Source organism: Centrocercus urophasianus, unplaced genomic scaffold, assembly GCF_019232065.1.
Source record: "Centrocercus urophasianus isolate 14NV4802_14NV808 unplaced genomic scaffold, USGS_Curo_1.0 seq_13, whole genome shotgun sequence".
In the NCBI taxonomy this organism is placed as follows: domain Eukaryota; kingdom Metazoa; phylum Chordata; class Aves; order Galliformes; family Phasianidae; genus Centrocercus; species Centrocercus urophasianus.
Genome location: NW_024884475.1, coordinates 23,520,527 through 23,533,033, shown reverse-complemented (window position 1 = coordinate 23,533,033; position 12,507 = coordinate 23,520,527). Strand labels below are relative to the sequence as shown.

Sequence of the window (12,507 nt, the reverse complement as noted above, 5' to 3'; positions counted from 1 at the left end):
AATGCTAAAGACAACTATTACTCAAAGGATTATCTTCCTTGTAATTTAATTTTGTAAAGGACGTTGGGAAAAATAAAGGAGAGAAGAAACTGCCTTCTGCTTCTCAGAGAAAAGAAGGAAACCATGAGACTCACCTACAGCTAACGTCATTGCCTTCAGCTTATTTCGCACCAGTCTGACCAGCACACTCTTCTGCAGTGGTGTGGCTTGGCAGCAGACTACAGCTCGACATTTTTCTGTGAGCTCCAAGAAAACATTCTGCAGGCTGTCCTGAAGGACATGCTCTAAAGTCCTTCCATCAATAACCAGGCCTGCGCTGAAGCCTTGAGCTTGGGTAGAAGGACTTGCAGAGGCATTCCCAAGTTTCTGATTTACTTTTTTTTGCTCAGCAGTGTTTTTTTGCATGTGTTCTAAAATACTGTTCATCACCAAAGCACAAGCATCCTAAAGACAAGAGAAAAGCAACTTACTAAACACTGTTTGTATTCTGGCTCCCTTTCCAATTTACAAAGGAAATATGGAGAAAATGCCAGTTGCTATCAATGTGCAATGTATTTCTCCCACTTTGTAGAATATAAAGGGATTCAGACATGAGGCTGAATAACCCTTTAAAATCACAAAGGATGCAGTACAGAGGGTAAAAGCAAAGCTAAATTGTGGGTCATTGAGTAGATTGGTTTGGGTGTTGTACTAGAAGAAGGGAAAACACTGAAACATTTTAGAAAAATATTAAAAGACAATCAGAAAAAAAAAAGGCACAGTTGAGGGAGAATATGACAAAGTAGCACACAACCTAATTTGATCATTTTCATGGCAATAATTCCTATATTGCTAATACACTGTAAACTTACAGCCACCTGAAATATCTAATAGAATATGATGCAGGACAACTTTATCTCCTAGCATAAAGAGAAATTAAGCAATCAGTTAAAAGAGTGACAACTGATGGAATATGTACAGAAACAGACACTAGATATAGTATTTTATATTTTACCCATTGGGAAAAAAAAGTCAGCTTTCGAATATTTTCATCTTCCAAGTGATTATACTATCTTTTGTGAGATGAGAAAACAGAGAATATATTATTTTCCCATGCAGTCCTGTGATATTGCCTGATGGCTTTTTTTTTTTTTTTTTTTTTTTTTGGCAGAGGAAACAAAATAAAACACCCTCTGGAACACTAAAAAAAGTGTAATTTTCTACTCACTCTACTTTGTGATTTGAGCGTGAAGATTCTGTCATCGGGCTCCAGCAATTTACAAGCATAGGCGATGTTGACAGCTGTCTCTCTCTTGTCACCTGTCAGCATCCATATTTTTATTCCTGCTTTCCGTAATGCCTGTATTGTGTCTGGAACACCATCCTGCAGGCGATCTTCAATGCCAGTGGCACCTTTATTTAGACAAGCAGATGGATTAGCACTGCTGTATTTCAAGAACCAAGTCTGCAAGTGTGACAGGACAAGAGAGTCCCTGTGTGTATCCACATTCCAGACATCATGTTGTGCATTCGGAATTAAAAACAATAGGAGAATGGAATATTTGATCAGCTTACAGTATGTAAAACTCACTGCGTTGCATCTTACCAGTTACAGAAAAAGTTTTGACAAAAAAAAAAAAAAAGAATGTTTAACAGTGATATCCTCTTCTACAATATACGAAGCATGCATACTTGTATCCTCAAATGAGCTTACAAAATCATTTGCTCTGTTAATGACAAAGTAACACATCACACTAAGCACTGCTGAAAAGCACCAATGCCTATGATGTGGTACAGGACATTTTCAGTACTAAATTATAACCAGAAGACATGGCTTGGGCTGTGGGATGTTCAGGCTGAGAAAGTTTATAAAAAAACCCAAACTTCAGCCACTTGCAGCTAGAGTCATTTTGACAAATAAACAATACAATAATCACCAGTAAAGTTTTCTCTCTTAAAGTGTTTCTAGTAAGGAGAGATTCTAATGAGCAATTTGTATTTAAAGCACACTGTCTTATGAGGATGGACAAGGGCCAAGAAATCAAGCAAACTGGTGATGTCCATTAGCCACCTGGAAAACGAAAATCCTTTGCTCTGCACTCTGCTAGCATTTTGATTCAAGTCAAAAGTCAAAATAGTTCCATAAAGGAAGATGCTGGAATTTTTTGGATGCAAGCTTCTCTGACAGACATCAAGAGAAGAGAGGAAAGGAGTTGTTTCAGCCTGGGCACTCTAAACACTTTGCTCTCCCTTCTCGAGGTATGCGATCCCTTCTTACTCCAACAGGAGCCAGTTTCACTATGCGTACCTACCCCACCCAAAATTCAACAATAGCATAAAAAATGTCCAGAAGTGATCTTGTTATTAGTTGCCATCGTTTCACATGCTTATTCTGATGACACACAAAAACTCTGGTGCACACAGAAAAAAAGTAAAATATTGTGCCTTACAAACAACAGAAGATCACAAGCTGTCTTCAGTAGGTTCTGCAACAATAACAAATGTGCAGCAAGATTTATGTACACCCACGAGTGTCAACAAATTCTAGATGTGTAGAAAGCTATATATTATACAAATAGAGGTTCATACAGCGAATTCAGATTATAACCATCATAAGGGGTTTCCTGTGAGTTACAGCATTTACAGCTGTGAGTTAAAGCATTTACAGCACCTTACCTACCAAGCAAAGTTAGTTTGGTTTCAAGCCGGATGGCGGATTCCAGCAGCAGCTCCTCCCTATTGTCAATGCTGGTTTCTGCTAAAAAATGATTATTTAACCACTCTGTATATTCTTCATCACTCATCACCTGCAGAGGGAGAGAAAACACAGATGTGTCTAGATTTCACTTCAAATGTACTACAAGAGCATCCCTCAGAGCCATCTCTGTTATCCGTATACTAAACCTTTCGCAGCCCTGCCAGAGCAGTTATATGTGTACCCTGGTGTGTCTACAGACTTAGTATGATTCATAGGTCAGGCTGCTAACCAAAAGCTTGCAGGCACCTGGAGTTGCCTGATATATTTTCATTTATATGGAAGGCAAGGAGGCCAAGGAACATAATAACCTCTTTACTGTTCTTTAATTGCCTCATAGACACAGGCACAGAATCACTGCACAGCTTGGTACAGCTTGATGCCTATACAGTTACACAGCCCATGCTTTCACTTTGCATGAGAGTTTCCCTTCCTGTTTCAGTTGTTATGGAATTTTACTTCTGATCAGTTTTGAATTTATAATGGAATCTCATAACATCACATAGTTTTGCCTACAAATCCTATAACACCACAGACAGTGCGAGACCCAATAAGACAGGTCTGACTACATTTGTTTTCTGTATCCAGAAAAAAATTCCAACCAGGGCAAGGTTCACATGAGGAGAGCCGCTCAGGACTCATGTAAGAAAATCAGGACATTTTACATCCCTTGTCCTAGAATTAGGCTATTAAAACTGTCTGGCATCCTAAAGTGACAACAGGTATGTGAATTTAACTGAAGACAGAATTTTTTTTTGTGTAAACGTACAAATTCCTCCTGAAAAAAAGTAAGGATAAATGAAATGTGGCAATGAGAACATCTGGTCTATAAGTGGTTATATCTGTTCCATTCGAAAAAAAACTCCTGCTCATCATTGACTGTAAACATTCTTAAAAGTACACATAAAAAACCCCACCTTTTTAGCAATACAAAGAGTGCGCAGTCCCTTTCTGGCATAGTCATCCAGATGATTCTGGGTTCTTTCTTTAATGTTCTTCTTTTCCATTTCTGAATTCTTGGTATCTACCATTATATAAAAAGTAAAATAAATTAAATATTCAGTCTTAGAGTAAATTTACTGGAAAATTTTGAAGGTCTAAATATGGTTTAAAAATCCCAAAATATTTACAGGTTTTATTTTAACTCTGAACATACCTTCACGTTTGCACAGTATACCGTGGCTGTATCTTTAGAACGCGTGGAGAGGGTCAGTCTGCACAAGCAGTGAGGGGAACCAGTCTGGCACTCATATATGCCTTCATATATACTAGCATATCAAAGTGTCTTTCTAACATGAAATCACCTTCTAAAATGAACTGGGCCACAAGACATCAAAGTAACTTTGTTCTCTCTGATACACTGGGAGGGAGCCAGAAGGGCTACCACAGAAAAGCTGTGTTTTTTTTTGTTTGTTTGTTTTTTTTTTTTGTTTGTTTTCAATCATTAATGCATGGACTATTCAGAGAGGTGATTAACTCATCTAACTTCAGACATGTAGAAGTTAGATTGCAAGTTTACCCTGAGAGCCAAAGTAAGAAGAGGTATCTCCAGACATGAAATTATGCCCCATAGACAGACTTTGGAGGCTCCTTTTCTACCTCACTGCCTGCAGAGGCTTTCTGTCTAGATCTTACTTGGCTAGTGCTGGGCTAAAATATGCTTGTGGAACTATACACATCCCACTTCCTCACTGAGATAAACCACAGAACATGAAAACTAAGTTCTACCTTGCAGATAGTAAACCTGTAAATTCCATTACCTTCCCAACCATTAAAAAAGACCCTGTAACATCTGACCTTAAATATATGCAGGGACATGTTTCTTACATGCACAGATAACATGCCTTCAGTTATAAATCAATGACTGCCTGATACAGCGTATGAATAAATCATGATTAGTGCTTAAGTAACACAGCATGTTCCTTCTGTAGCAGATTCCAAGAACCTTTACCCAAAAACAACAGCACCCAGCAGGAGGCAGCACACAATTTTGCAGGCACAGGATATTATTAACACATCTAGAAACACAGAAATAGTTGATAATCCAGAAAAAATAAGAACAGTCAAAAAGCAATGAAAGTATCTCATCCCAATAAACACCTCTCACAGCACAGCAGGAGACAACTATTTCAGCAGACAACCTTATTTTATGACTGGAAATACTACAGTTGGCTCCAAGAGGTCTGCTTAGACACCACAAAATCTCTGAATTACTGCTAGTTTTCTGTTCTCAGTTTCCAGAATGGCATACAGCACAGCCATATGTAGGTGAGAAGCTGTAATACCTTTATGGGTTTTCCTAAAAGCAACTCAGAGATAGTAGTTCTGCTTGGTTACTCGACTATTCTTACAAATCAGGGCATGCAGTCAACTATACCGAAGAATGATAAAGGTGAACAAAGAATTAAAAGTTCGACAAATACCTTCAGATGCAGTTCCCAACAAATCCATCATGACTGAGTCTGCACCTTTCGTGTACACCACCACTCGGTTGGAGACTGGATGCCGAACCACTACTGACATCCTTTTTCGCACTGAGTCAAAAGGCAGGATATGCAAAAGCTGAAATGTTAAAGATCCCAGATCTGCAAAATCCACAGTTACTTGATCAGGAGTCCTAGACTGTAAAATACATTTATAAGCCTTAGCAGCATGGACCAAGGCAGCTTCGTCTGGACTTTCAGCTTCATAACAAAGCTTAGGTAAGGGAGACCATTCAGCAGATGACTCAGCACCATGGGTTTCACAGCCAGCAGCTACATTCACTGTATAACATTCTTTGGGTAACTGGGGATTTTCTGGGCTGTTCAGATTGTGAGGTTCAGCAGCATTTTGAGCAGCCCCATCCAAAGCAGGTGAAGCCGGTTTCATTCTGAAAATAGGCAGTTTGCTCACAAAACTGTTTGGGTTTTCAGATGATGACTCTTTTATACTTGGAAGTGGGGACGAACTTAGTCTACGGACTGACAACCTCTGGAACATCTGCCTGATTTCCTCAAGGGATTTAATAGGCATTCTTCCCAGTGAAGAGCGTCTCATCTGCAACAGAACAGTCAGAGAAAGTATTAAGTCTTCATATGTTATTTAATTAAAGAAAGACAGCTTACAAACCACGCATGTTTCATAATGAAAATTTGAAAAGTTATGATCATTTTGATCACTTGTATTAAAAATAGCCAGCTCAATTAAACATATTACCATATAAGTACACCAAACAGCTCTGTGAGAGCTTCACCTGTTCAAACCACACAAATTGTAAAAAGTACTTCAGATCTGAAAACTGCATGTATTGCCAGTTTGATTCATGACTCCATGTAATAATTTTTTCTAGAAATGTCTAAGCAATGGAACTTTTAGAAGTTGTGGTGAATGGAATTAGATACTTGTTCTCAATTGGCAAGATAGCTGCAGAGAATAAACCAGCTCCTTACTTCTTACAGTGACTAGCTACTAGTAATGCTAAAAATACAGTACTTCACCAAAACTTTTTTGGTCAGAATTGAAAACAAAAGACAAGCACTCTCAAGAATCAAGAAATAAAAGATTCCTGCTTCAATTCTATCCCAGTTGCATGCAAGTTGTAACGTGTCTCTTTATTCAGCATCACAGAGACACCGACTAGGAACATTCCTTCACCTTCTCTCCCTAAGGAAACACTGAAAACTTCTTGCCTTTGTCATTATCATTCCCCAACTGAACTCATAATCCTTATGCCATATATTGCTCCTTCCAACCCAGCTACAACTGACTTGGACATCTCCCCTTCTAAAAGTCATCCAGAAATATTATTCTCTAAGAAATGAAAAACTCACAGGTGGAGGTTAGTATTTACTAATGCAGATGCCCCATCCATGTGTTCACAGCAGGCAGCCTACTATGTGGACTTGTCTGGAAGGACACTATAACAATAGCCATTTTATATATATGTGGTACTTTATTCTCCACAGGGTACCTTATGGAAACATCTCCAGCCATACATGTACATGCACTACCTTACTTAAGCACCAAAAACTATTCCTGTACATAACACAATTTTTTTTACTTTTTTTTCAAAAGGTGAAGTCAACAAATCTTTATCATTTTTGTGGGGAGAAAAATCAATGCTGAACTCTGGGATTATCCTGCCACACAATCAAATTAGGTAGAAGATGGGTTTATGAAAATCCCACCTTGAAAAAAAGTCAACTGATTTTAAAATGAAAGCAATATATTTAAATAAATAATAAATACTAGATGCGTGCTCTGAAAATAAGGAGTGGTTTCAGGGAAACATTAAAAGTCTCTTGATTATTAAACCAGGACAGTCTAACAAATGCACTGTACATTGAAGATGAGACCACCTTATACTAACCATATTGCCAAGCATTTTTTTTCTTCAAATTATTACACACATTGAACTTGATCCTCCATACTCTTTCTGGAATTCTATTTGAATATAGTCTAGTAACAGGTAAGAGCTTTTTCAGTTCCAATATTTTAGAAGTCTTCCAAGATTATTCATTTTTTTTAGCGAACAATAACTTATTTGTAAAGGTAACTTGAGTGTTAGGGCACTCTTAAAGGAAGCTGTGCACATATCTGGTAAAAGATAATAGAATACAGCAAAAAAACCCAACAACCCATAACTGCAGTTTAATCTCAAAATATATATTGTGAAAGTTAAGAAGCACCAAACTTACAGGTTCAGATCCTGAATACCAGTTATTTTTTTCTCCTTTTGCAATCAAACTAAAGGAAACTCTTTTATAAATAGTTGATATAGACAAATATAATATCTTCTTACCTTCTGACGTGGCTGATTGGGGATTGAAACAACAACAGTATTACAGATTGCCAGAGCAAGAAAGAAGTCAGTGATGTACATTGTCTCCAAACCTAACTTGCTGATACCGTCTTCTGATTCTTGATAGGAAAGAGAAGAAACACGTCTAAATTTCTCCAGCAGTTGTGTATCTGGTACAACATCTGTTTCCTATGGATTAAACAAACAAAGCTGTGAATTAGGATATAAACCCTGGCAATCCCAAATGGATTTCCAGTTCATACCATTTCAGAGTCGCAAGTTGATTCCAGACTTATTTTATATATAGAGCTCATACATGAGGAGAAAATAATCATTCCCCAGACGCTGCTACCAGAGACTTGAGAAATTAATGGCAGAAAATTGCAAAATAGTCTAGGTCTCTGGCAGTAAAATCAGACACAGATGTTTTTAATCCTAGTAATCTCCACTAAATGCAGTAGGATTAATATTGTTTATCTAGATATTTCCTATTGAAAGCAAAGTAAAATGCTTTTTAAGGCAAAGGAACAAACTTTTATTGAAAATAAAGCCTGTCATTTAAGCAGAGTGATCATGAAATCACACCAGCAAGATCCAAACAACACATCTTTGTAATCCAATAAATATCTGCAACATCAGCTTGCAAGTAGGCTGCACCCAAGCAACAATGGAAGGTCTAATTTTGATGGAAGACAAAGAATGTCTTAAATTTCAAGCACTCTTAATTATTAAAATGGGAGTAAAAAGATGTTCCTTCACTAGTTACTTCAAAAATTCATTACCAAAACTAATAACTTTTACTTACAATGCAGCTGCTGAAAGCAACATGTCCTGAGCAGGGAGCATCACCTGATGAACGCTCCCTTCCTAATTCAGGGTAAATACCAGATAACAGATTTGAAGACTTTCTGTTCAAAGATTCATTCTCGGCTCCACAGTCGTGTCCCCTCCATTTTAATGTGTGGCCCAGAGAGGCACAAGGACCTTCAGCTGAATCCTCATCTTTCAAATCCTTCTCTTGATAGGATTCCAACCTCTTTGCTAAAGAAATAAAATTATTATTCTGTGAGCAAAAAGAAATTTGTCTAAAATAAAACTTAATTTAAAATAAGGAATTTAGTATCCAATTAAGTAAAATCCACTCTTTCTAAAATATCAAACCATAATAAGTAATCACACTGACTTGCCATTCGCGACGCTGCACTTCAAGAGTGCTGCTCTCCTGGAGAGAATCCAGAAGAGAGAGAAAGAACAATCACAGAAACACTATAGTAAGCTGGTTACAAAGATTTTAGAAGAGAACATTGCTGCGAACCGAATAACAGCTTTCAAGTACAAAAAGTGGAATTGCACAGAAAAAGGAATTAATCTGTTTTCTTGGCACACTGTAGGTAATAGGAGACACAATATTTCTATGCTGTGATAAGACAGATTAGATAACAGAAAATCTTTGTCCAACAAGACATGAAACACTAGAACAAAATGCACAAGAAGGTAGTGAACTGGCCACCAACTGAAGTACTGAAAACACATTAAAAAATTCAAAAAGACAGCAGTATGTCTGCACAGCCAGATCTAGACAACATGCATCTATTCCACTTATGCTCCCTGCCTGCCAAGGAGATACACCCTGGCTGAAGTAACATAGGTGGCACCTCCTGTAATACCACAGTGCTCTGCTGACATAGCCTAAAAAGCACAAGTTGATTTAGATATAGCACTGCATATGGACACCTACATAGAGGATTTTACTACAACGGAGTAAAATCTCTGTTGTCCTTTGTTCTGGGCAACAGAGATACAAATACAGAAATATACGTACAGACTAAGTGAGTCATATGCAAAAGGCTGAACTGCTTTGTAGTGTATCTCTTACTGCATGCAGTAGGAGCCAGCCAAATGGCAACTTTGTGCAACTGACCAAAGGAAAATTAGTGTTAAACATAGGACCTCCAACATTTTTCAGATTGATTTTCAGGGCACACAATTTCTAGATTTGTTAGGAAGGACATGCTTTATCTCCAAATAAAAGCCAGGGTACAATAGGAAATAATTATAAACATAATTAACACACTGATACTACTGGAAGAAAAGTGAATTCTTAGGGAAGTAAGTAATAGAAGTAAGTGGCAGACATATGCCAAGAACAAAGAGACTTAGATCAGTCACAACTCATCTCTTCTAAAACACTTTTCATTTCTTGAAGAAGTGCTCTGAAAATATATTCTACTTTTTAATTTAACTTATTCATTCATCAAATTCTAAACTTAAAATATATTTCTTTTCACTTTGCTCTTGTGATATCCTCCTTCCCAGTATAATTACACAAAGCCAAAGAACCATTGTGAAACCTACATCACATGATTTTCAAAATATGTGAAGAACTTGCTGTTAAAATGATTTATAACCATCAGTTGCTGTGACTGTGAACAAAAGAAGAACCCATGCACTCTGAGACCAGCAGGGTGTGCCCGTTGCTTGCAGAAACTGAGCAGTTCCATCTGGCAGCAAAACCACGGAGAGTGGTTAATACATAGTTGTAATTGGTCTATCCACCTGTCAGCACTTCATCTTTGATTTTTACCAGTGAAAGAGCAAATGTATGCAGTTAATATACAGTAATAATAGTAAAATCTCTGTGTTTTTATCTAGTTAATAAAACAGGTAGCTGAATCAAACACTTTATGTAGCTATGTCAGAAAGTAAAGAGCATTCTGTGTTTGGTCTCAAATATGCACAGGCTTAACTATCTGTGAAGTAGCACCTCACATACAATTTCAAGTCTCTGTATGCTGCACATGAAGTGATCCAAATAGGGAAAGATCCAAATAAGACCAGACTAAATCCACAGCTTCTGTAAGTACACATTGCCACACAAACCTCAGAAACACCCGTCTTCATCACAACTTGAAGTTTCTCTGAGAATGGGAAAAGGACTACCACAAGCATGGATTTAGCACCTTACCATTTTCTTCATGGCAATACTCCTGTCCTGCAATGCTGCACCTCCGAAAAACCATCTTATTTTCAGTGAGTGTTCCAGTCTTGTCTGAGAAGATATACTGAATCTGGCCAAGGTCTTCAGCAATATTCAGTGCTCGACACTGAATTGTAGAGTCTGTTTTCTCATGGTAAAAATCAATGTCATTCTGTATTAAATAAATTTGTCCCAGTTTGACAATTTCAATTGAAACATACAGAGAAATAGGAATCAAGACCTATTGAAACAAAACACAAAGATTAAAAGAGACCAAACTCTTTAGCCACATGCAAACATGAGTTAACTCTTCTGAAACCAGAGTTACTTCAAGGACATCAGTGAGATCAGAATATGGCTCAAAACAGACCAAAGTTACCTGTAATAAAATGATCATTGTCCAGAACATATTGAACCCTGCTAACACAGAAGAAATCGATTTGCCATCTGGTTCAGAGATGTTAAAAAAAGGTATTTCTGAATACCTACTTAACCAAATTCCATGGCCTAGAAAATAAGAACAACTGAATCAGTTACGTTGACTGTACAACAGTTTAGGTATTTCTAAGCTTCCAGAGAAGAATTTTCCTCAATAGGAGCCCCACTAAAATGCATGAAGTATCAGTGCACACATGAAAAAATGTTTTACTGCAGTTGTGTCAATAGTACATCTATGCAACCCATCTCAAAACTAATGGAATACTAGCTATGTTTCATAAGCATTCTCTTTTTCCTACCCTAAACTCTAGTTATTAAATTTCTGATCTTTGCTTTTCCACCTTTCAGCTGTGGTATGTCATGAAGCCACCCTGGTCACTTTACAGCACTGTGAGACAAATACTGTCGCAGAAAAGAAATAGTATAAATCACAAGCCCAGTTTTTGTTTATGTTTATGTTTATGTTTAAGCCATATTGTGATGCCAGACATGTCTATTTAGTGTAAGTTGACAAAGTTTTTTAAACACCTTTTAAGCACTCATTTGGTTCATTATATAATGTATTCTTTTTGAACTTTAGTACTCAAGCTATTTCGTAAAACCCTAAAATAGAAAGTCCTTATTACTACTCAAACTAGGCCTCTCCCTGCAATACTGTACAAGCATTTCATTTTACCTCAACCAAACTAATACAAAGCACAAGTGTTAGAGTGCAATTAGTGAGAGAAATGAGAAAATCAATTGGAAAAGCAGGTTTTAAACTTAAGAACTCACACTAGGAACATACCCATTGACCAGTTACTGATTAAACATGACAACATAAACTAAAACTTGGCAGCATCCCCTGCTGATAAAGAATTAGATATGGAGAAAGGCAGTTTCTGAAATAGGCTACTGAAATGAATTGGCCCCAAATTAAAACACCAAAGCTGAGAGGGGAAAGCAGCAGGAGTTTGCACGTTCACACTTACCAATTGCACCTGTTAAACACATTAAAATTAGAAGCAGAACACACCACAGAATATCAGAATTCACTTTTCTTTCCAATTTACTGCGCTTGTAATGAGGTCCACTGTTATTCAGCATGGCTTTGGTTTCATGACCTGTAATCACAACAATGGTTGAAATTCTCTATTTGCAAGTATGAAAATCAAAAGTCCTTTATATTTCTAAAGCTCTGGGAAATTGGACATTACTGTTAACTAATATGTGAAAAGAGAATATAAATATGAACAAACTAACTGCTCCTAAAGTAGTAGTCTTAAAGAAAACTAAAAAAGCTAAACCATAATTGCTCAGCCATATATTATCTTTTATATTGTAAATAATATTAATATTATATTCCTTCCTGAAGGTTTTGATACAGTCTCTAATATTTTCTACAAAATTCTGCACCTGCATTACAATTATCTGCCTGAATACATTATAATGTCTAGTCTTAAAACTTCAGCACTTCGACTTTAGAACAGCATTAACTTCAATTCTGGACCAGAAAAAATCCTAACAAAGGCAGCTATCCCCACTTTCATTTCAAAACCTTGATTTGTCACTGTAGTTAACAGTTGAGGACCTGTA

At 37.1% G+C, this 12,507-nt stretch overlaps 1 protein-coding gene across 3 annotated transcripts in view; it reads right to left on the bottom strand.

Moving 5' to 3' along the window:
• Positions 1–12,507, bottom strand: part of ATP10D (ATPase phospholipid transporting 10D (putative)) — a 36,759-nt gene that overhangs the window by 7,200 nt on the left and 17,052 nt on the right. For all 3 annotated transcript variants that reach the window (XM_042812203.1, XM_042812204.1, XM_042812205.1), the window contains 10 exons: positions 11,904–12,035; positions 10,874–11,001; positions 10,483–10,735; positions 8,323–8,558; positions 7,518–7,706; positions 5,158–5,773; positions 3,652–3,758; positions 2,660–2,786; positions 1,208–1,392; positions 135–444 (listed from right to left, as the gene is read on the bottom strand). In XM_042812203.1, coding sequence (XP_042668137.1) covers positions 135–444; positions 1,208–1,392; positions 2,660–2,786; positions 3,652–3,758; positions 5,158–5,773; positions 7,518–7,706; positions 8,323–8,558; positions 10,483–10,735; positions 10,874–11,001; positions 11,904–12,035 — 2,283 coding nt within the window. The remainder of the gene's footprint in view (positions 1–134; positions 445–1,207; positions 1,393–2,659; positions 2,787–3,651; positions 3,759–5,157; positions 5,774–7,517; positions 7,707–8,322; positions 8,559–10,482; positions 10,736–10,873; positions 11,002–11,903; positions 12,036–12,507) is intronic.